This window comes from Notolepis coatsorum (genome assembly GCF_963971535.1).
Source record: "Notolepis coatsorum genome assembly, chromosome: 1".
NCBI lineage: Eukaryota > Metazoa > Chordata > Actinopteri > Aulopiformes > Paralepididae > Notolepis > Notolepis coatsorum.
The window spans coordinates 275394284-275420246 of record NC_140165.1 but is presented as its reverse complement, the minus strand read 5'-3'; the positions used below and the strand labels follow the sequence as shown (position 1 = coordinate 275420246).

Sequence of the window (25963 nt, the reverse complement as noted above, 5' to 3'; positions counted from 1 at the left end):
TCCAATCAGGTGCATTCCATGTAGGGATGCACCGACAAAATTCACGGCCGATACCGATACTGATTGTTCAAATAACACAATCGCAGATACCGATATTTGTGCCCTGACAAATGTTTTCTGTTTTCATGATGTTCTCTCTCTCTCTTACATAGTACTGTATATTTGTATGTCTCTAAATGTTTTGATGAATTGAAAATGGAGGACCCTTATGTAAACAAGCCGAAAGTCTTTTTCTGGAAAGTCCGCCATCCTCTACTCGAGACTGTTCCGAAACAGTACGTTAATTTAACTTATTCTAGTCTAATGACACCTAGATTTATTAATAGCAATAGTGTATATGTAACGTTAATGCCACAAAACAAATGCCTTTGTTAATCATAACTAGGGGTGCACCGATGTATCGGTCGGGTATCGGTATCGGCCGATAAGTGCCTTGTTGACTGCAATCGGCCTATCGGCCGATAAGCTCGAATGTGCCGATGGCAGTAGCCGATAAATTCAGTCGCATCCTGCACAACGCCGGCCCCGCCCCAAACTTCCCCAGTTGATTACTTATATTAAGACAAGACTTTTTTGTATAACAAGTTTTCTGAAATTTTATGTTTAAATATGCAAATGAGGCATAATCTACTTAAATATGCACTAATTTGCATATAATTCCAGGACAGAAATCTGAACATTGGATAAAGCCATTTTCAAAATGATAGTTTCATTTTGTTGACATATTAGAGCCAAAGGTTATTACAGAGGGGATTTTGGATATCTCTTTTTATCACTCCATAAATCAGAAAATACTCCATTCAGTCCATTTTTATGGTAAAATTCCATATTTCGCCATGTTTTTAGGAATAAAATGTGATATAAATCAGGGTATGAATGCGATATCAACAAACCCTTCTGTAAATACCTTCAGAACATAGATATGAATAGAACTGGAAGTTTTGGTGTATGTGAGTGCTACTGAAGTGGAGATTTCTGGCTCAGAGTATGAGGAAAAACTCTTAAAACTCATTTTTGGGAAAACGCATTCAAAGTTCTGTATTGTAAAATGCCATACTTTTTTTTTTAAACAGATATTTACAAACACAATACCTAATCAAACCATTAGTAATAGACAACCTAAACACATGTCTGATAACTGAATAATAATAATAATGATGTTATTGAACTGAACAGAACTACACACAGGCTACAAACAGTGTAGTACAGTGTAGTACCCCCTAATAGGCAAAAAATATTTGAATAGATATCACTATGAAACTTTCCCAATTTGTTATGTACATATAAACTAAGAAAAAATATATTGCAAGTTTTCTGAAATGTATGTTTATATATGCAAATGAGGCACTTCCCCATTAAATATATGCACATTTATGGATGCAATAAGGCAAAATGATGTAAAATAAACAACTAAATGTGTGTTATTGACGTTTTATTGTCACTAGTTTCATAGAAGACATGTTTAGGAAGCAAAATATAACAAAATCTCAAAATCAACAAAAAAAGTATATTTGACTATTCACCTGCAGTGTCTCGCCTTAAATTACAAATACTATACAAATAATACACAATTTTCATATCGGTGGCCAATTTTCATATCGGTGCATCCCTAATCATAACGTTGATGCAGTAGCGTATGTCGTTGTGTTGGCTGTAACGGACATGAGACATTTTGCGCGTGTGTGAGTGTATGTGTCTGTGTGTGTTGGGGGGGGGTTGTGCAGTTCGTTTGACTGAAACCCCATAGTACGCTACTGAAATTGCCGGATAATTATCGGCCACTGTCGATTGCAGTCAACAAGGCACATATCGGCCGATACCGATACGCGACCGATATATCGGTGCACCCCTAATTCCATGTGGGGAAATGGCAAGTAGGGAGGGGATAGGTGCACTGGCTGCCGAAAGGTTGATGCCGAGAAAAGTCCCAAACACAGCAAAATAGAAAGAAAGAAAGAAAATCCAGGCAGAGGGAGGAGTCTGATAAACATACCACCAAATCAAATCAAATCGAATCAAATCAAATGTTGTTGTTTAGCCCAAAATCACATCGAATTGCCCCCATGGGCTTTACAAGTCAATAAGAAACATCACAATAGACCCAGAACAAAAAACACCATAAAATCCACATATGCAACACGCCCAGACGTTCCCCAATGTAGATGAGGAACGACTCACTAAAACCTATCAATAGGAAGAAAAAGCACTACACACTTTAGTGGGTCTTTAGTGACGATTGAAAGGCATTATGTTTGTTTGAGTCCATACATTATGTTTTTCTTCTGGATAATTCTACTCATACCTTTAACTCTAGCTACTGTTAATTAAATATCACTTTTGATTTACACTAACTAGCGTTAGCTGTAACATTTGAAAGTTTTGCATTGTGAGATAGATAAAAAAAAAAGTATGATGCAGCCATACTTAATACAGTCCCACATTGTGTACACACACACACACACACACACACACACACACACACACACACACACACACACACACACACACACACACACACACACACACACACACACACACACACACACACACACACACACACACACACACACACACACACACACACACAGTACACATATACACAGAAACACACATTCCTCCAACTCTCCCCCAGCAAGTGACACTCACCTCCCTCAAACTCTGTCTGACAGTTTCCTGAGTTCTCCTTCAGGCTCTCCTCCTCGTTGATGATGATGTTCTCAATGTCCTTCATGGTGAGGTGGTCACGGAAGGCGTGGAACAGGATGTGCTTCAGCTCCTCCAGAGTGATCCGCTGCATGTCGAACTGCAGACAAGAGAGGAGTGAGACGTTACGCTGGGGTGAGACAGGCAGCAGCGATGGGGAGGAGAGAGTAGCACACAAATAGTTTACTTAAAGGTGCTGTATGTAGTATTTCATTGTTAAAATAAGTGTGTTAAATAGGTCTACATTCCAACAGCCATCAGTGATATAGAACATGGGTTACATTTTCAGGTATCCTGTTCCCAGGAGAGAGAACCCTAGATATTTCTACTTCTTACAACAATCTGCACTGGCAGATTGTTTTACTAGTTTCAAGCACACCATTTTTGCAGTGACAGAGTTCTCTCTCCTGATCAGTGATGCCACAGATTACTTGTAAAAAGAATCTGATTACTGATTACTCCTTTAAAAAGTAATCTAGTTACTTTACTGATTACTTGATTATCAAAGTAACTTAGTTACTTTGAAAGTAACTAGGTTACGAAGTCGTCGCCGCCCCCCCTGCTGCTGCCACAAGAATGACAACAGTTTTTTTTTTTTAATAATGCTTTATTGAAAGTGCATAATGTCATAAATCATGATTGGCTGCTCAGACAGGTCATCGTGAGACGTCATCAGCCATCAGGCCATACTCCGGTCTAACTGACTGTACCCCTGGCTCTCTTATGAGATAGTAACTAAATAGTAACTCACAGCCACTTGGAAAAGTAACTGTAATCAGATTACTGGCTTGTAAAAAGTAACAAGTTAGATGACTAGTATTTACTGAAAAAAGTTATCAGATTACAGTAACTAGTTACTTAGTAACCAGCAACTAGTTACTGGCATCACTGCTCCTGAATTAATAAAGTGGGAATGGGATACCAGAAATTATACAACGGCATGCAAATTTCTCGATTCTGATTGGCTGAAACAGTCCATTTACACGTATGTATAGGGCACAATCCACGCTCCTGGTCCCAGGACCCGCCCACAACCGAATCACATCACTCCGCCGTGCGGATTCATCGGAGAAAACAAGATGGCGGACAATAATCTTTAACAAATGGATATGTTGATAGCGTCATAACAACTAAATATAAAGCGATTCTGTCACGGCGAATGTCTTAGTCCTTTAAACAATGTTGGATGATGTAATTGATGGGTCATGAGTCATTGTAGAACAAAAGAAAAATCGCGGATTGATTGATTGATTGATTATTTGCAATTAAAAAAAAAAAAATCTTCCTTCCCCCTGACTGCAGAGCTCACTCACTCGCGTACACTGTCTGGCACACCCACACACGCACACGCGCACGCACACACACACACACACACTCCTGTCTGAAAAAACGGCGGAGGACTGAGAGACATAGAAGCAGCTGAGTGCTGCGCTGTTTTAAGTGAGCATGGCCTATTGAATTGATTGATTGATTGATTGCTAATTTTATTACTGTACGCCTGGTTTCCAACTGGTTAAGTTTAGGCCCTCTAAAGTAGGTTTATTGTAAATCTGGTATGTCATAAAGTCTTTCTCTGGTCTGCATCCCCTTAACAATTGTGTGTATTGAGCCGTACTGTATTGTACCCATTCTGCATCTGGTAATAAAATGTTCAATCAATCATTCCAATAACACACAGTTGGATGTGTTAGTTTGTTGGATCCGTTGGATGCACTTCCGAGCTGCTTCCACATGGAGGCAACTTCTCTCAATCATTCCAATAACACACAGTTGGATGTGTTAGTTGGTTGGATGCACTTCCGAGCTGTTTCCACATGGAGGCAACTTCTCTCAATCATTCCAATAACACACAGTTGGATGTGTTAGTTGGTTGGATGCACTTCCGAGCTGCTTCCACATGGAGGCAACTTCTCTCAATCATTCCAATAACACACCGTTGGATGTGTTAGTTGGTTGGATGCACTTCCGAGCTGCTTCCACATGGAGGCAACTTGTCTTTTTTGTTGTTGTGGGAACTACTTTTTCTGGCGGATGGTTTTTTCAATAAATCTTCGATTAATGTGTGTTTATTGTATAGCAATAAGGTTGGATGAATGTGGCAGTTGTATAAAAGCATTACACCACTTGCAGTCGTGATTTGTGAAAAATAAACCATGTCTAGGGGGTCTAACGACCACCCCTAGGCAAGGTTTATTGTTCACAAACCACTCCTGCGCATGATGTAATGCTTAAATATATTTTCTGTTTACTGCAGAGCGGAGGGACTGGGTAAACAGAAAAGAGATGTAGAGCTATTATCATGTAGACCAGGGGTTCCCAAACTTTTCAGGCCGGGACCCAGAAAATAAGGCGTCAGAGAGCCGTGGCCCAATGCACATCGTCAGACTTTTTTTTTTGTCAGGCGACCGATTTTTTTAAGCCAAATATCACTTCAATCCTATTAAGTTAGTTCAAGTTAGTTATTCATTTATATGTGCTATTTATGAGAGGGCTAACTTGTTGCAAAATAATAATGATAATAATAATAATAAAAATAAAAAAAATAATAATAATAATAATAATAATAATAATAATAATAATAATAATAATAATAATAATAATAATAATAATAATAATAATAATAATAGCCTCATTAAAATACTATTGTTGCTTCGGTTGTTTTCAGCGTTTTATGTGCATAATCCGTTATTTAGTTTGAAATGTTCGTTGAAATAAGTAGATTTTTCGTTTTTGTTTATTTATTAAGTTAATATAAAACCATATAGTCACATTTTAGAATACAATAGAATAAAATTTTAGAATACAACTAGAAACACTGTCCTGGCCTGCTTCTAAGTTCAGTGGCCTGACAAAAAAAGAATAAAAAATCATCTCACGGCCCTCCCGTGGCTGCTCGCGGCCCACCTTTGGGTCGCGACCCCGACTTTGGGAACCACTGATGTAGACCACTTACAGCACCTTTAAGGGGATACACTGCAGGTGAATAGGGTAAAAAAATTAACTAATAGATATCACAATGAAACTTCCCCAGTTGATTACTTATATTAAGACAAGACTTTTTTGTATTACAAGTTTTCTGAAATTGTATGTTTAAATATGCAAATGGGGCATGATCTACTTAAATATGCACTAATTTGCATATACTTCCAGGACAGAAATCTGAACATTGGATAAAGCCATTTTCAAAATTATAGTTTCATTTTGTTGACATATTAGAGCCAAAGGTTATTACAGAGGGGATTTTGGATATCTCTTTTTATCACTCCATAAATCAGAAAATACTCCATTCAGTCCATTTTTATGGTAAAATTCCATATTTCGCCATGTTTTTAGGAATAAAATGTGATATAAATCAGGGTATGAATGCGATATCAACAAACCCTTCTGTAAATACCTTCAGAACATAGATATGAATAGAACTGGAAGGTTTGGTGTATGTGAGTGCTACTGAAGTGGAGATTTCTGGCTCAGAGTATGAGTAAAAACTCTTAAAACTCATTTTTGGGAAAACGCCTTCAAAGTTCTGTATTGTAAAATGCCAAACTTTTTTTTTAAACAGATATTTACAAACACAATACCTAATCAAACCATTAGTAATAGACAACCTAAACACATGCCTGATAACTGAATAATAATAATAATAATGATGTTATTGAACTGAACAGAACTACACACAGGCTACAAACAGTGTAGTACAGTGTAGTACCCCCTAATAGGCAAAACATATTTGAATAGATATCACTATGAAACTTTCCCAATTTGTTATGTACATATAAACTAAGAAAAAATATATTGCAAGTTTTCTGAAATTTATGTTTATATATGCAAATGAGGCACTTCCCCATTAAATATGTGCACATTTATGGATGCAATAAGGCAAAATGATGTAAAATAAACAACTAAATGTGTGTTATTGACGTTTTATTGTCACTAGTTTCATAGAAGACATGTTTAGGAAGCAAAATATAACAAAATCTCAAAATCAACCAAAAAAGTATATTTGACTATTCACCTGCAGTGTCTCGCCTTAAAGTAAATGGTCAACCAGGACATAGTACTATGTTTTTCACCTCTGGTCATTACTTTTTATCCCCACTGAGGATATGATTTATCCCCCCTTCTGGTAGTTTACAACAGTCATTCATTCTTGCATTGAATACATGGATTTCTCAAAATCATCAGCAGTTACACACCAGCGTCTTCCTGCTTGTTAGTGCCTCCTTTCTCCAAGAAGCTACTGTGAGCTGTGTGGCACTTTCGCTGGCCTCTGCAGCTTAAGATGCGCTCTGACCACTGTGTGAACATACCAGAGAATTTGATGCAGCGTGGATCTCCTGAAGAGTGAGATTTAAGTCAAAGAAAATATCTCTCTGACATGCCAAGAGTTTTTATAATGATCCTACTAGTCAGAAGGCGCTAAGCAGCGTGGTCCAGCAAGAAATATAAATTCCTCCAAAGGCCTATATGGCAAACACAGCACAGCTCTCCATGATGCTGAAAACTTTGTATATGTCCAGTAACAACTATGAAGACATTGTGGTTATATCTAAATCAATATATATAACATAGACTAATTTCAGGTCTCATAACAGCTGGTATATGGCCAAACCCAGGCTTGAGGCACCGTTTGTCTCCAATTAGCATACAGTCTGTGATGAAACACTGTTATCTGTTGGTAAAACAGGCCAAGACAGGATAAGATAAGGAACAGGGAGCTGTGAAGTTTTGAGACAAAGGAAGTGTTTTAAAATAAAACACCAGTCACCACTAAAAATGTATGTTGAAAGCAGATGGCCCAAGATCAAACGACTGTTGATCCAGGATGATATAAATAGGAAAAGACAATATAAACTCTTGGTTTTAATGTAAAAAGATCAACTAATCAAATGACCTTTCTTTCAGCTATATATTATTCAGAAAAGTCCAAACATGGACTAGAAGTACAGAACCAAAGATTGAAATGGACTGTATAGATTCTCAAGTGTTGTAAAACTGGGGGGTTGGCACTAGTGGTCTGCAAGGGCCTTGAAATAAAGCCTGAGCCCTGCCCGAGCCCGTGAACTTCAGGCCCTGCCCGAAAATAAGCCCGACTGTAAATAATATTTTAAGCCCTAGCCCGCGTGAAAACCCGAAAAAAAATATTATTATTATTATTATTATTATTAAAATATATATTTTTTTGTATTTGTTTTAAATATTCGAAACACGGTTTTATATGAACGTAATAAATAAACAAAACTAAGAAGCATTTACATAGCCTGTTTCGCAATGCCGTCTCTCCCAGTGCTCGCTTATATAGACTGACTCACACATCAGCCTCGTAAAACGTATTGAAGGCTATAGAATCTTCTTTGACACACACACACACACACACACACACACACACACACACACACACACACACACACACAACACACAATAGCCTACTCAGTCAAACAAACAAACAGAAAACAGAAATCAGATTTAGAGCAGAGCAACGTAATGAAAATCACAACAAAACAGGTAGCGAGTCTCGACCCAGCAAATAATAATCATCACTCACCACGACGTCAGCAACGCGTTGAACACCGTTAACAAAACCGGCTACATACATCCCAAGAACAAATTAAAACGTTCGCCAACTGGCTATATTCCAACACAACCAATCGAGTTGAACTTGTCCCCTGAGTTCTCCCTGCGCGCTGCAGTAATTACATCCAAATGTTTCTCTGGCGCAAAAGAGAAAGCGAATCTTAAAACGAAGGTTATCCTATAACCCTAGTTATATATAAAAAAAAAAAAAAAAACGCAATACATTTTTTTTTTAAATTAAAAACGGCGGTGCCCGGGCCCGGCCGAGCCTGAATAATTTATTAAAAAAAAGCCCTACCCAGCCCGAACCCGCCGGGCCGGGCCGGGCCCCGTTGGGCCTGGGCAAGGTTGCAGTGCACTAGTTGGCACAGACAGCTGTCGGGGCCTGTTTCAGTGATGAGGAGGTGTGACTTACGTTTCGCTACATTCCCACAGTCAGCACGCAAAATAGATTGATGAGAAAACAACCCTGAATGCATGAAAATGAAAATTAGAGGTTTAAAGATAACAAATCCTGGAAAAGTGTTTAACCAGAATATTGCATTTTAAGGGGGAAACATAATGATACCAGACAAGACGAGTCTCTGTTTACAGGAAATATGATTTAATCTATGGTCTGAAATCAGTATTAAAAACTGTATATTGCCTTGTTTTAATAGTCAATCATATCAAACTACACTAGACTGATGGAGGTAACAGTTATTAAATGTTTTTCAGGACAATTGTATATTTGAATGCAAGTTATGCAACATTGGATTATTTGAAAGAGCTTTTAATGATAAGATATGTCAAGATTAAACTTGTTGGAATGCTGATTTTAAATGTTTTATATCTACTTTGGTAAATTAAATAATCCTATGTGAACCAGCAAAATGCCTAAAGAACAAAGTTGATTAAAGCAAAAAGGAGTTGTGAAATTATATTATCTGCCACAGGCCAGAGGAGGTCGTAAGGTAAAGAACAGATGGCCTGTAGATAACGTGACTCCAGAGAGGGGGGTAATTATTCCCCCTTTTGGAGCATGAAGAAGATTGTTACAGGATTGGTCCACTCTTTCTCCTCGTCTTCATCAGTCGAAGAGAAAGGGGGCATGGCCCAGCTGCTGATAAAGGATGGGGGGCCGAGAAGCTGGTCAGAAGAGACACGCCACACTTTCGAGATCCTGAACGTTTCGTCTGAAGACTCCTTCCAGATGAAGACTTTGCTTTAACCTTTTATAAAATTGTTGTACTTTAATTATCTTTTTTATACTAAGTTCTCTCCGGACATCCCCCTTTGATCTGTTCAGAGAAACCTAGAAATAAGAGTTCTTGATTGAGACGCTTGGAAAGTGCATTTATTACCCTGTCGGTAACCAATAAAGCTTTCGACGTAAACTCTTGAGTATACAAATAAACAAAACCCCCTCCCCTCTAGTAAGAATTGCAGCCGAAGGCATCTAATTCAAATCCAAATTCAAGCCCCCCCCCCCCCCCCCCCCAAATAAAAAGTCCCTCAAGACCAGACCCCCCCACCGCCAGACTAGCTCAACAAATTCCATTTTACACACCTTGAATACCTAAAAAGCCCAGCTACACCTGTCTGAGCAGGTGCCCAACGGTACATCCTTTCTCATCAGAGAGCAAATAGTGACTTTTACATTTTCATTCATTGCAATATATCTCCTTACCATGTGTGAAGATCTACAATACATCAACTTGAAATTACTTTCATATGGAGTCATGCGGGTAGAGGCCTCCGTCGGAGTGCCCGTGCAACGGCAGTACCGCCGCACTGCCATGGCACAAACGTTATGTTTTCTTTGTACATTACCCATACATAGCACCTTTCCAAGACTGAACAATATGCATGAGACAAATAAATATGGGTAGACAAATATTAAGTGGTGGTTTCAGAAGAATCAATGTTTTAAATATCTAACATACATCGTCAACCTGCTATGTAATCTGTCCTATGTATTGCCTAAATCGAGACCAGCATTTATCAAAGAGATGTGTGTTTTTTTATTTTAAGATTGAACATTATTTTCTCTGATGCCATGTACGAAGAGATTTCACTAAGCCACATAGACAAGGGGGCAGCACTCTTCCACAGCAAGGCAATACACTTGTTACCAGCAATCATGGCCAATTTGATGAACTGCACCTTGTTTCTCTTAGCAGGAGAGATGTCAGCCATGTCGCGTAATAAGACTAATTTAGGCCATTTGGCATAATTGACTTACAGCCTACTGTGCTTTTAAGAAATTAGTTAATTAATCTAAATGCTTATATTTAAATCAAATGCTTTATATTCATGTATGTATATATTTATGTAATCCTTTATTCTTACATATTGTATTCAATATAATTGTACTGTCCCGCAAAGTCGGCATGCTGTCCTGCATTTGGTCACGCTACAAGATGAAAAGGTAGCAGCAAAGCATTGCATTATATTTCGGGAAGCATCCGTTTGAAAGTAAAGCACAGTCTGTTGAGAATACATTAATTTAATCTCTCTGCAAGTGCTTGAGGGCAAATCCTTTGATTTTGACAAATGGAAACAAACAAACAAACAAACTAAACAAAAAACTAAGGTTAAAAAGATCTGCTTACCGTCCGGCGATCCCATCCATCTTTCAGGCGAATGCACGTTCGCTAGAGAGTAAGATGGATGATTTACGAGCGAGAGTCCGATTCCAGCGAGAGATGAGGGACTGCAACATCATGTGCTTCACGGAGACTTGGTTGAAACCAGCGATGCCGGACCACAGCGTCTCTCCCTCGGACTCCTTCACTGTCTTCCGAGCGGACCGCACAGAAGCCTCCGGGAAGAGCATCGGCGGGGGTGTCTGTCTTCTGACCAACAATGGCTGGGTTAGCCCCAAGGAGATCAAGATACTCTCCCGTTCATGCTCCCCGGACATGGAACATCTCTCCATTCAATGTCGCCCCTTCCACCTTCCCAGAGAGTTTACCGCGGTCATCATGACTGCGGTGTACATCCCTCCCCAAGCGAACACCGCCAGGGCTCTGGTGGAGCTACAGGATCATCTAAATACCCACCAGATCAAACACCCAGCCGGTGATTTCAATCAGGCGAATTTGAAGAATTTTTTCAGCACATCGCCGGCTCCACCAGAGGAGGGAATACGCTCGACCACTGCTACACCCCGTTCAGAGCCGGCTACAAGGCAGTACCGGTTCCGCCATTAGCGGGAGCTACAAGCACATCTGATCATGACTCCATCTTCCTTCTCCCCGCTTACAAACAGAGATCACGTGACGCCGTCGTGTCACGTGACGTAAAGAGATGGTCCGACGAATCAGAGGCCACGCTTCAGGACGCCCTCGAAGATGTTGACTGGGATATGTTCCAAGGAAGCGCCAGTGACGTCAGCGAGTTCGCAGATACTGTTGTTAGCTTCATAGCTACCTTGGCTGATAGTATCGTCCCCACAAAGAAGGCGAGGGTCTTCCCAAACCAGAAACCGTGGGTGGACAGTACTATCAGAGCAGCTCTGAAATCTCGCACCACTGCTTACAACCTGGGCATAGAGACAGGAAACATGGAAGAGTACAAGGCAACAGTCTATACTCTGCGCAAGGCTGTTAAACTGGCCAAACGGACGTATGCTGACAAAATGGAGACACAAATGGAACAGAATGACACAAGAGGCTTATGGCGGGGACTGAGGACGATAACTGACTACAAAGTCAGCGCCCCCTCAATGGGGAGCGACGACGCCTCTCTCGCGGACAAACTCAACTCTTTCTACGCTCGGTTTGGTGCAAACAGTGACAACGCTAGCTCAACGTCACTGGCGCGCCGGCTGTTGTGAAGGGGGGGGGGCATCCGCGGGGGGGCGGGGACGCTCTCTCATTGACGGTACACAGTGTGAGAAGAGCATTTATGCAGGTGAACACCAGAAAGGCTGCTGGCCCAGATGGAATAACAGGACGCATACTTAAGTCCTGTGCTAACCAGCTAGCCCCTGTGTTCACCACCATATTTAATCGATCCCTGGCGGAGTCAGTGGTCCCTGCCTGCTTCAAGATGTCTACCATTATCCCGGTACCAAAGAAATCCTCCCCAACAGGTCTCAATGACTACAGACCGGTGGCACTCACCTCTGTGGCCATGACATGTTTTGAGAGGCTGGTCAAGGATCACATTTGTGCCTCCCTCCCCAGTGATATGGACCCTATGCAATTTGCATACAGGCCAAACAGGTCCACTGATGATGCGGTCTCCCAAGTACTGCACAGCACACTCTCACCTGGACCGCCAGAAGGGGGGCTATGTGAGACTGTTGGTCATTGACTACAGCTCAGCATTCAACACCATAGTCCCCACCAGACTGGTGGACAAGCTGATCAAGCTGGGTCTGAGCTCCGCTCTGAGCGCCTGGATACTGGACTTTCTGAGTGAAAGGCCCCAGGCGGTCACCTTGAGCATCGGGTCCCCCCAGGGCTGTGTTGTGAGCCCCCTGCTGTACTCACTATACACACATGACAAGGTGCTCCCCTTGCATAAATGGGGGGGGTAGGGATAAGATGGATAACTACCGTCCTATCTCCAAACTATCATGCCTAGCCAAAGCACTGGAGACCTTGGTAAACAACCAATTAAAAACCTTTTTCTCAAGTTGCTCAGTGCTAAGTACTCACCAATCAGGTTTCAGAGCAAATCATAGTACTATTACAGCTGTTACTTTGGTCACTAATGACATTATTTCAGCCCTGGACAATGGGAAGCATTGTGCAGTTCTCTTTGTAGACCTCTCAAAGGCGTTTGATACAGTAGACCATCACTTGCTTTTGAATAGTCTAGCTAGCATTGGCCTGGATAAAGCCGCTTGTGCTTGGTTTCAGGACTATTTATCTTCAAGGTGTCAATCTGTGAATTCAGGTAACTTTCAATCTGATTTCCTGCCATTGTCTAAGGGTGTACCACAGGGTTCGGTATTGGGGCCGGTCCTCTTTACAATCTATATTAATGATATTGTTTCTAGTCTTTCAGCACTAGCATGTTGTCAGGCTCATCTTTATGCGGATGATACAGTTGTCTACTGCATTGCGGATACTGTTCAGGCAGCGGCCCGCCTGATCTCAAACCTACCGAAGTCGGCCCATGTCACCCCACTTCTTAGGGACCTGCACTGGCTCCCCATTGCTGCACGTATCCGCTTCAAGGCCCTCGACCTAGCATACCGTGCGGCAAAGGGAACCGCTCCCGCCTACCTCCGGTCAATGGTCTCTAACTACACACCCTCAAGACCCCTACGCTCTGCATCTTCTGGCCGTCTCAGATCTACTCCTATCCAAGCTCCCGGAGGGTCATCAAAGAGAAGCCGCCTATTCTCAGTCCTTGCCCCACAATGGTGGAATGAACTACCCATCCCAGTTAGGACAGCCGAATCCCGTCCAATCTTTCGCCGTCGACTAAAGACTCACTTCTTCAACCATTATCTGAAATGATAAAAAAAAAAAAAAAAAAAAGATCTAACCCCGACTAACCTTACTGTCATGCACTTGTCCTAATAAACTAACCTACACTGTAACACGCAACACTTTGATGAACATTGTTACTCAGCTGATAGAGTTATACCCTTCTTGCTGTCTTCTCGCACAGAACTTGTAAGTCGCTTTGGATAAAAGCGTCAGCTAAATGACTAAATGTAAATGTAAATGTTCAGGAAGCTATTGTGAACCTGCAGCTTGCGTTTGACACTCTCCAAAATGCTCTAGCTAAGCTCAAGTTAGTGCTTAATGCTAGTAAAACCAAGTCTATGATGTTTTCTAGAGCCAGGGTTATAGATTATGACATGCTACACCTAACAACAGCAAATGGTTTGCATATTGAAAGAGTTAGTGAGTATAAATATCTTGGTATATGGCTGGATGATAAACTTTCTTTTAAATTCCATATAGATAACCTAGCTACAAAATGACGGCAAAAGATTGGTTTCTTGTACCGTAACCGCGCTAGTTTTCCTATGTTCTGTAGGAAAATAATTGTACAGGCTGTTTTTTTGTCAATATTGGACTATGGTGATGTCATTTACAGGCATGCGTCTGCGCCCTAAGATTTATTACGGGTGACAAATATGTTACTCACCAATGTCTTTTGTATGAGAGGGTAGGCTGGCCATCTCTCTCGTTGCGACATAGTTATCATGGGTATCTTTTTATCTACAAAGCAATTATTGGCAAACTTCCACCTTATATTACATCTTTGTTGGTCTGGAGTGCTGTCACCTACCAAACTCGTTCGAATGATTGGCTTGTGCTCAGGGTGCCTCAAGTTCGGTCTGAGCTTGGAAAGTCTGCCTTCTCCTACGAAGTGTGTGTGTGTGTGTGTGTGTGTGTGTGAGTGAATGGGTGAATGTGAGGCACAAGTCATAAAGCACTTTGGATAAAAGCGCTATATGAATGCAGTCCATCTCATTTAATTTCTCTCTGTAAGGTTTGAGTCTAGGTCTATCAATCTGTGCATGCGTAGTTCGGGAGTAGGTGCGAAAAAGCAACTATAGCTCGGCCGAGAAAGTGCCGATCGACTTGGGATTGGTCGTGCCGTGTTCAGGAGACTCAGGCGTATGCAAATCTATTGGATCATGTCTCCCGCACCCCCACAGCCGTAGCAACAACCACTTAATGTCGAGGCTCTCATCCACATTCATTCATTTTCTCCCCCCGCTCTCTCCTCCATGAGCTCAATGTAACGCGGAAGTACAAAAAGTACAGTACAACAAAAATAAGTTTGGCATCTAACCAGAGTGCAAATGTAACAGTGAAACCTGCATAAGTGCATTAACAATATACAATGTACAAGTGATTACACTGGATATCAAATATATAAATGAGTACTACTGTACCTGACTAGTAGTGCTAATCAGATGTTTGTACAGTGTTATAGTATTATTATGTTCAGTGATACAGGTATAAAGACACTATGGTAGTAAGTCATACTGGCCAGCGGTATAACTAATAAGAGTCGATAATGTATATGTACTGTACAGATATAGATATAGTATCTACAGGTATAAAGGATTATATGCAGGTATATACAGACAAATGTGGATAAATATAGGCTATGGTAATTATAAATATATGTATACGGTATACTGTGTAGCATTATTGTACATGCTATCATATTATTTGTTATATGGATTATATGCAGGTGTATAAATAGGTATATAGAAATGATTATATGCAGGTATATTCAGACATATATGTATATACACAGTAAATATTAGGGCTGACCTTCGAAGCTTTTTTTGGCAATCGAAGCTTCGGGGCCGAGCTTCGGTTTTAATTCGAAGCTTAAAAAAAAATATGAATTATAATATTATTATTATTATTTTTTATTTTTTAATCTTATGTTGTGGGACTTGTACAGCACTTTGGTAAACGTTGTTGTTTTTAAATGTGCTCTATAAATAAAGTGGATTGGATTAATTAATTAAGTAGCCCCTTTCGTGACTGTGACGAAGCCAACAAGGTTTCACTCGGCTGCGCTGCCTGGGTGCAGTGGGGCTGCTCTCACAGCCAACGACATGACATTACATAATTATGTTGCAACAATTATATTATATTTTATTTATAATTCATAATTTATAATTATATCAGACAATGCACCTACAAAAGCAGATGATTACAATTAAATTAGCCAACTTGGTAACACATTAATAAGGCTAGCCTATGCTGCTATGACTAATGTTTTGTGTGGCGTCGCCGTCGTGTACAATGATACTTACGTTTTTTTAGGTGATTTGACAAAGTTGTTGTAGAGTTGTGATATGCCATTTTCTTCTGGCATATCTGGCACTCTGCTTTTTGGGCATTGTCTTTGCATATTTTAAAGTGTAACCACATGTCTGATGACTTCTTCGTCGACATGTCTGCTCAAGTTTCAAGTTTCTTTATTAGTTGTCATACAGAAGTACAGAATACTTTTATACAAAATGCTTCTTTCTGTTACGCTCCAGAGACTGTGCTAGACAAAAGGATAAGTATAAAATAAAATAAGTATAGCAAGTATAAAATAGAAGTCACGTACGTAGACACAAGTGTTCAGTATGTACATATGTACAATGTTCAATGCAGAGTAGAAGTAACTGAGTTACCATACAATATACTATACAATATACTATATAGTGCAAAGCAGAAATGGGATGAGGTACAATTTACAGTAAGGTGTACTGAGGTATGGGTTGTAGTGCAAATTCTTTGCCAATAAATATAAAGTGTGTTTAGGTGTTCTAAAGTGTGTAGAGTGGGTGCTGCAGTGAGTTGTTTGTTTAAAGTGAGTGTGTGCGTGTGGATGTGTGTGCTGTGAGTGCTTTTGATGGTTGTTGCATAGTGTTATTGTTCGTTGAGCAACCTGATGGCCTGGGGATAGAAGCTTCTTCTGAGTCTTTCTGTGCTTGCCATGAGACTCCGGTATCGCTTGCCTGACCGCAGCAGTTCAAAGAGGCAGTGGTTTGGGTGGCTGGAGTCTTTGATAATTCTCTTAGCCTTACCCATGCACCGCTTGTTGTAAATGTTCTGGAGAGTGGGAAGCCCCCCTCCAATTGTGCGTTCGGCTGAACGGGCCACTCTCTGTAGTCTGCTGCTGCACATGTCCTTGTTGTTTTCAACACAGATAATCTCCACGTGCTTGTTGTAGAGAGGTGGAGTCGAGGCACCGCTTACTTTCATTTCATTGGAATGGAGGCGGGAAGGCGCCGCTTACTTTCGTTTCATTGGAATGGAGGCGCAAGATTTTGAAAAAAAAAAAAAAAAGGAAAACGTTCATCAACACCAAGCCATTCCAGTTCAAAGGTAGGCGATACTGCCACCTGGTGATATTCGATCGGCATTGCAATTCCAATGTGGGCAAACGGGCCAGGGGCGGCTAGAATGATCCGGATGATGATTTAGAACGCGGATCAGAGGAAAAAGATCAAAGGCTCAAAACCCGACTATTCTCGGGTTTGGCGCTCAACCGCTGGCGAGATAACCCGACTTTACTCATGAATGGCACTGAATGAGTTAAGGTACATTTTTAACAGATAAAAAAAATTGCGATTAATATGCACAGTTAACACTTTCGCGGCCAACCACATGTATATATATACGTTATTGGGCACCAACGGTTAACACTATAGGGACCAGCCACGAGTTAACTCGTGTTTCGGTGCCATGCGTTGTGGACCAGAGTTAACTCGTGGCAAGTTGTTATTGTTTTATTCCATATTAATAACGCTATTAACGTCCCCGATCGACTTGCAGGACCTACCCGCATATTTGATTTTCGAAACATGCAATACCGGCCAGATCCGCTTAGGGCCGCCATCGCTCCACTGCAGTATCATTGAGGGCGATTGAAAAAAAATAATTTACTGTCTGTGGGCGTTTCATATGAGCCTCGATCCCAGCCGACCATACTCCATCTTTGATCCCGTTACCGAACGCAGATTTCAGCCTGGAATAATGGGATTTATGATCAACCAATGGACATATCGATCTACCAGATTCCGATGACTAATGACGAAATGCTGCTGGCGATCACATGGGCTGACGGTAGGATACTATTCCCCCAAATTACAGCTGGATTGGACATTGTTTTAAAACGCAACGTGATCGATCAGTGAAAATGGCTACTTGAACGCACACTGTATTGCTAATCAATAATAGTAATCGGCGTCCCCCGCCACCCCCATTTCATCCATAGATGCTCTGTAATAGTCCGGATGCTACGCAGTTTGTTTTATTTCATTTGTATATATACAGCAGAAATGGCGTTTGATATAACGTGACTAGCCTTTAGCCTATTATCTAGCCACCAGAAAAAAGACTAGGCGAAAACTGCGATAAACCTTATATTCACGGCGCTATAAAATGACAACCAACCGATGGATTTTTATTTTCTTTAAGTCATTATGAAGGCACGGTTTATGCACTTAAGTGACAATGAGAATGGACAGATAGCAATACTATAAAGTATATATATAGCTGTTAGAAAGTACATCGGTTTGTTGACAAAGCGTTGTCCTCCAGCCATATATTACACTGCAAGCCATGGTCGTCAATGTGTTAACAGCCAAAAACTTAAATATATATACGTTTTTTGATCGTTTTCCCTTTTTTCGATTTTAATATCCTATTCAATGTCAGGGACCTGTATGTTGCCGTTAAAAGGCACTCCGAAGGTGCAGTACCGGCCAGATCCTGCTAGTAGGCAGTATCAAGAGTGTAGTAAACCCTGTTCCAGACCGGGTGCTACGTTTAAACCGCTCCGGGCGGACTTTTCTAGTAATGGGAAACCTAGGGCTTCACCTGATTGCATTGAATAGTTTTCGGGACCCCCGATCCATATGTTGTGGTGGCTTATGTCGTGGACCAGATGGACATAGGATGGACCAGATGGCGATGAAATTATTGGAATATTCTTTTTGGAATACCACCGACCACAGGTAAGGACAATCTGACGTCAATTTCAGCTTGATCCTGCAAGGTTATCATACCCATCCCCCTGATCGGCGTGTGTTGTGGTAATAACGAATGACGTTACTGGCAATCAAATAATCAGAAATGACCCCTTTCATCAGGGATTTAAATGTAGTCTATCCAAGCGCCAGCAGAGCGCTGGCGACCGACTAAGACAGACAAAGACTTGGAGTTTTCCTGCTGGAGTTATCCGAGGAGGCAACCGAGTGCATCAGAGTATCTACTGCCCCTCACCTGCCCTCCTCTAGCAGGCCACTCCTTTGTACCTGCATTTTCTGGTCTTGCCTTGTTAGCTTGTCAACTTACTCGACCCACTGGTTTTAGCTCCTTAGCTAAACCTTCAATCGGCTTCATACACATAGCCTTTAGCAGTTGATCCATAGTACTTCGTATCTTTATTTGTTCCTGCTCTACCTGGTGTAAGCTTGGCTATGTGTTCTGTCTGTCCTGTCTGTCCCTCTCTCCTAGAAAGGTTAACTCTGTTAGAGAGTCGTGTCCTTGAACTTGAGTCAGGAAAACAGTTAGCTTTAGACGTCTCGGACACTACAGGCTTTTCTGAGGAGCCTCTAGCGAGGTCTTCTCGTCTGGAGAGTCCCAGACATAGTGCTCAGGACAAGGCCTTTGCGCCCATTACGGAGCGGCAGTGTAACCGCTCGGCCTCGGCCTCAACAGCACCTGCTCCGCAACATGATTTTACACGTGTTGCGGGTTCCGGTCCCAGTACGCAGCGGCTTCCACTGCAACCCCGTCTTCCCGTCCTTGTGATTGGCGACTCCATCACCCGGCATATTATGCTAGATAAGCCAGCCGAGATCAAATGTTATGGGGGAGCCAGAGCTACCGACATTGAAGCCAACCTGAGATTTCTGGCGAATAGCATAGTCAAGGCAAAAAGTAACCCACATATCCCACCCACTGAAGATAAATTCGACCATATTGTTATACACGTCGGAAATAATGACTGTAGGATGAAAGTCTCTGAGGTCACAAAGATCAACATAGTTAGGCTTTCTGACCTCGCCAGAAAGATGAGTCGGCATCGAGTAATCTTCTCTGGCCCCCTGCCTGTAAACCGGCATGATGATGAGTTCGTGAGTAGGACAGCTTCTCTACACCGATGGCTGGAAAAATACTGTAAAGAACAGGGCTTAGGGTTTGTGGATAATTGGTCCTCTTTCTGGGGGCACCCTGGCTTGCTGAGAAAGGACGGCGTGCATCCTAACATGCAAGGCGCCTCTCTCTTATCTCGCAATATAGATAAGATTATAGCTTCGGGCTGACAGCCACCCCACAAGCATGCCAGGGTGCAGGCTCTTAGCGAGCCTGCTAGTCATGCTAAACTGATGGACCCTGCCAATCCTTATACCTTTCTTGCTCGGCCCCTCCTCCACCAGGCTCCCCACTCCTCTCTTTCTATCTCTACCCCTAAACCCGTATACCCAATCAAAACTAGAATATCCCGTTACGCTCCGCTTTACCCAGCTCGTCCTTGTGCGATAAACCATGCCAACTTAATTGCGATTAAACCTACCCGCATGGCTGAAAACCGCGCTGCTAACTATACAGAGTGTGTGAAGGTTGGCCTTATCAACATCCGCTCTCTGCCAACCAAAGCTCTTTTGGTAAATGAACTGATAACAGACCATAGTCTCGACCTATTGGGCCTCACTGAGACATGGCTTAAACCTAATGACTTTCTGCCCTTAAACGAGGCCTCACCCCCTAATTTTAGTAGCTCCCACATCGCACGCACCTCCAAGAAAGGAGGCGGAGTTGCTCTAATTTATGACTCTAAGCACAACTTTACATCCGACGCAAACTGTACGTTTTCCTCGTTTGAGGTGCTCCTGTTGCATCCCTCTCCACCCAACAGAAAGTGTGGCGGTCTGATTCCTACCTCCACTGCATCCTTTGTAATGGCTGTCCTATACCGCCCCCCAGGCCCTTACACCCTCTTCCTAGATGAATTTTCAACTTTCATTTTGGTGAATTGTTGGTGATTTTAACATTCATTCCAATAAAACTCTAGATCCCCTAAATAAGGCTTTTACCGACATCATTGACTCTGTCGGTCTCATTCAAATCGTTGACCAACCCACTCACAGTGGTGGGAACACCCTTGACCTAGTCCTAGCCCGCGGTCTCACTGTGTCAAATTTGACCGTCTCCCCCTATGTTCCTGCTCTCTCAGACCACTACCTCATCAAATTTCAAATTGATCTGACGGTTTCTCGCCCAGACAGTGTAGAATCCTACATGAGCCGTCGTATTAACGCCTCAACTGTCCCAATTCTAGTTAACTGCCTACCAGACACCCTCTCTCCCTTCCTCTCTTACTCTGGCCCCCTTGATCTCTTTACAGACAAACTTAATGCCGCCCTTCGTAGCACGCTCGACATTGTCGCTCCCCTTAAACCTAAAATTAAACGTGCTCCGCAAAAACTAAATCCCTGGTTTACGGAGGAAACGCGCTCCTTTAAAAAGGCTTGTCGCAAACTTGAACATAAATGGCGTTCGACCAAACTCGAAGTATTCCGCCTCGCCTGGAGTGATAGTTTACGTAACTACAAAAAGGCACTCTCACTTGCCAAAACCTCTTATTTTTCCAGGCTCATAAATGAAAAAAAAAAAACTCAAAGTTTCTGTTTGACACAGTTGCAAAACTTACACAGAAACAACCAAGTGCCCTAAACCATGCGTTCTCGGCTAACGAATTCATGACATTTTTTACCAAGAAAATTGACCTCATTAGAGATGAAATTGTTGCTTTACTCAACAATCAGAGTCCCTCCCAACCTTTGACGGGCATTCCCCCTGACTTTGATTCCAGTCATACGCTATGCCGCCTTGAAAACGTCTCACTTAGTGCCCTCTCTAAACTGGTTGGCGCGGCTAAACCTTCAACCTGTCTGTTTGACCCTCTCCCAGCAACTCTCATCAAAAAACTCTTCCCAACTCTAGGCCCTGCCCTACTCAATATCTTCAACACCTCTTTGTCTACTGGCGTGGTGCCCCTGGCCTTTAAATCAGCCGTCATTAAACCACTACTTAAAAAACCGAACCTCGACCCTCTAATCTTGAAAAATTACAGACCTATCTCCAATCTTCCATTCCTATCCAAAGTGTTAGAACGGATCGTCGCAACGCAACTTACTGACCATTTATCAAACAATAATCTTAATGAATCATTTCAATCTGGCTTTAGAGCCTTACACTCCACCGAAACGGCGGTTACCAAAGTCACAAATGACTTACTGCTCTCTCTTGACTCAAACCTCACCTCTGTGCTCTTATTGCTTGATCTCAGTGCAGCCTTTGACACTATCGATCACTCGATTCTTCTAGGTCGGCTTGAGAATCATGTTGGCATTCGGGGTCTCGCACTAGCTTGGTTTAAATCCTATTTAACTGATAGAACACACTGCGTGGTCTATAATGATTTAACATCTGAGACCCTCCCAGTGCAATGTGGTGTCCCACAAGGCTCTGTCCTGGGCCCTTTGCTATTTTCGATTTACATGCCACCCCTCGGCGATATCATACGCAAATTTGGCATAAACTTTCATTTTTACGCTGATGACACCCAATTATATATACCTATTAAGCCAAATGATTCCTCCCAACTACAAAACCTTGAGGCCTGCTTGCTTGCCGTCAAAAAATGGATGTCGCAAAACTTTCTACTCCTTAATGCAGATAAAACTGAGATGTTAATTGTTGGCCCCCCAAACCACAGAGGCCTGTTTCAGGACATCTCCCTCAACTTTGATACCTGTCATGTATCCCAGAGCTCCACCATAAAAAACCTCGGAGTAATTTTTTATTCCTCCCTCTCATTTAATGCACATATAAAAAATGTCACCAAAATTGCATTCTTCCATCTTCGTAATATCGCAAAAATACGCCCCATTTTAACTCTGGCTGATGCTGAAACCCTGATTCATGCTTTTGTCTCATCACGTCTGGACTACTGTAATGCACTTTTTTCAGGCCTACCTAATTCAAGCATCAAAAATCTTCAACTCGTGCAAAATGCGGCTGCACGGATACTAACTAGAACTAGAAAATTTGATCACATCATACCAGTTTTGTCCGCCCTACACTGGCTTCCTATCCAAGCCCGCTCTGACTTTAAAGTGCTACTCCTCACCTACAAAATTTTAAATGGGCTTGCACCGCTCTATCTATCCGATCTCATCTCCCGATACTCGCCCGCTCGTGCTCTGCGCTCACAAAATGCGGGGCTTCTATCGACCCCTAGGGTTAAAAAGAAATCCGCCGGCCACAGAGCCTTTGTCTACCGTGCTCCCTACCTGTGGAACAAATTACCTGCCGTCATCAGGGGCGCCTGCTCTGTCGAAGCTTTTAAATCCCTGCTTAAGACTCATCTTTTCTCTCTCTCCTTCAACCTACCCTGATCTCACCTGGTCGGGGACTGACCTTTAGATTAATCTGTGTAGTTTAGTTATGGTACAGGGTACTACATGGTACCACTGGGTAGTTTACTACAGGGTAGTTTAGTTAGGGTACAGGGTACTACATGGTACTACATGGTACTACATGGCACTACAGGGTACTACATGGCTCTACGTGGCACTACAGGGTACCACAGGGCACTACAGGGTACTACATGACACTACAGGGTACTACAGGGTACTACATGGCACTACAGGGTACTACATGGCACTACATGGTACTACATGGCACTACAGGGTACTACATGTCTGCTCCTTTGCAGCACCACAAACATGGGAACTCTCTAACTCTTCCCCCCCCCTCCCCCCCCCCTTCCCCCCCCCCCCCCCTCCCCCTTCTCTCTGAGTGCCCGTCTCCTGGCGCTGACTAAGGTGATGGATGCCTCGGGGTCTTGGCCAAGATTGTAGTGACTGCTCTACATGCACCTCCGAGGCCTTGGATCAGTTATTCACCGCCGTCTGTCCGTGGTCCTGTCAACTGATCAACAGTATTAACAGACTGTTAACAGATTAACAGTCAACGCGGTTTCATTGCTGGGTTAAGTACTTCTATTCTATTCACATAATACGCCTACTTCACATATCTACTCCATTCACATATATCCCTACCACTTGTATCTATTGCTATGTCCGCCTACTACAATCTCATGAGCTGTCTAACGCCTGTCCCGTCTCCCTGTCTCCCTATGACTTGCTGTCCTGGAGTGTTGACCGGAGTGTTGGACGTCCCGTGACGAAGGCCGGGAGGTTGCAACCCCCTCTGCGTGCCCCCCTGTCTCCGGAGGTCTCGTAGTGGTGACCGGAGTGCCGGATGTCCAGCGATGATGTCGGGGAGTTCGCGACCCTCTCTGCGCCGCCCCCAATCTCCCTGTCTCCGGCTGTCCCTGAGCAACGACCGGAGTGTTAAATGTCCCTTGACTAAGACGGGGAGGATGTGACCCTCTTTGCGCCGCCCCTGTGCCTCAAATAGATTCGCTATCAGCTCTATCTTTAATCTTTCAAAATGTTCAGTTGCTATCGCTATTAGCTCTATCTTTAATTTTTCTAAATGTACAGTTGCTATTGCATGCACTCATCTGTGTTCCACTACACACATGAGTGCATGCTTACCAACTGTCCGTCTGCAACACTACTATCACCAACATCTAAGAAGGGAGATCCCCCCTTGAATGGCCCTTCTAAGGTTTCTCTCCTCCACACTGCCTGTGGAGCTTTTTTCCCTATTGTTAGGTTTTAGTGAGTTTTTCCTTACCTTCGCGTGGGGTATGTCTGGGAGTGCTTGCATTCTTTAATTTATTTGCATTCATCTAAAAATGTTTGGACCTTATGGTGTTCTTGTTCTGTTCTTGACTTATTGTTATGTTTTCTTCTTGACTTGTTTAAAGAAGATCTGTATGGCCCATGGGGACATTAACGTGTGTTGTCGGGCCCTATAAATAAATTTGATTTGATTTATGATGAAACATAATAACTATTATATAGATTTGATTTGGAAATAGTAGCGTGTCCAGGGATGAAACGCCAATGGTTTTAATATAATTCATGTCGCACCCTATAACCAGCCTCCCAGGAATTAGCCCCGATCATTCCGAAATTATACTTATTATTATATCACCACGGGATAATGCGTGAACGTATTCATGAAAAAATTTGAACAGAAGATAGTTACTGTCAAATGACCATGGTATTGTATCCATAGCTATAATATAAAATATAGATTTAGCTCTACAAACAAGGTGACGCACATTGAAACTATGTAATGGAAACCTGGCCCAGCTAGAGCTATATGGGGAAATCGAATGGCCGCGAATGTGTTAACTATGGACAATAATGTGATTAATCGTGATTAAATATTTTAATGGATTGACAGCCCTAGTTTTGATGTATAAACACACTGTCTCATATGTGCTTGCAGTCCCTCCCTGTACAACCCTTCTTTTCACCTCTATTAGTATTAATTAGTCCTCTGTTGTTGTACGACAAAGCCCTGAGCGTGCCTTCGCATTCAACAGCACCAAGACAAATGATGCACATTCACTCAGATAATGACAGATAACACTCTGTGGACTTTCCCTGGCTAGCCCTGCCGGGTCGGCCGATTCCATAAATCACCTGCTGAGAATCAATAACATTTTGTTATCTGCAGCCTGCGGGTAATCTAAAGAACGATTGTCCAATCACACCTCAAAATGTTTAATCAGACTCCACCACAGATTTGTTTTCAGCGCTAATTAAAAGTCAGGATCAGTGTGTTTTTCCTTTGTTCGCAAAGCCACTAATTGGAAAACAATTTTAAGTTTGTGGAAGTGGTGCAAAGGAAAAATAGATACAAATAAGTACATGATAACAGAGCAATACATTACAGAGGTTTTAGTGTTTGGGCAAAGTATAGTGATGCTGCTTCTCTCACGTGCCAAACAGGAGTTTTGTTAATTAATTGGTGTGACAACAAACAGGCGGACCGGAGCGAATTGCTCTTGTCCCAGGAAGAAAGACTGGAGCCTCTTAGGGAGAACAATATAGCGTATCACATTCACCCGCGAGCATAGATATGTTTCATCCATTTAAACTGAAATGGTCCCCACTCGCTAGCAGAGCCGCGAATTGACGAAGCAAACACACCCTGGATTGATAAAGTCTTACGTGCAAATTTGCCTAAAACATTTCCCGAGAGCAGTTACACATTACTGTAAGTCAGAGAGTCACGTTTAATTTCTTTTTTTTTTTTTTATGTCAAAGGCC

At 42.2% G+C, this 25963-nt stretch overlaps 1 protein-coding gene across 1 annotated transcript in view; it reads right to left on the bottom strand.

The window, feature by feature from the left end:
- caln1 (calneuron 1) overlaps positions 1-25963 on the bottom strand; it is a gene marked incomplete at its 3' end in the record, with an annotated part of 545727 nt that overhangs the window by 109101 nt on the left and 410663 nt on the right. The window contains exon 4 of the mRNA XM_084322144.1: positions 2647-2803. Within this exon, the coding sequence (XP_084178270.1) occupies positions 2647-2803 (157 nt within the window). The remainder of the gene's footprint in view (positions 1-2646; positions 2804-25963) is intronic.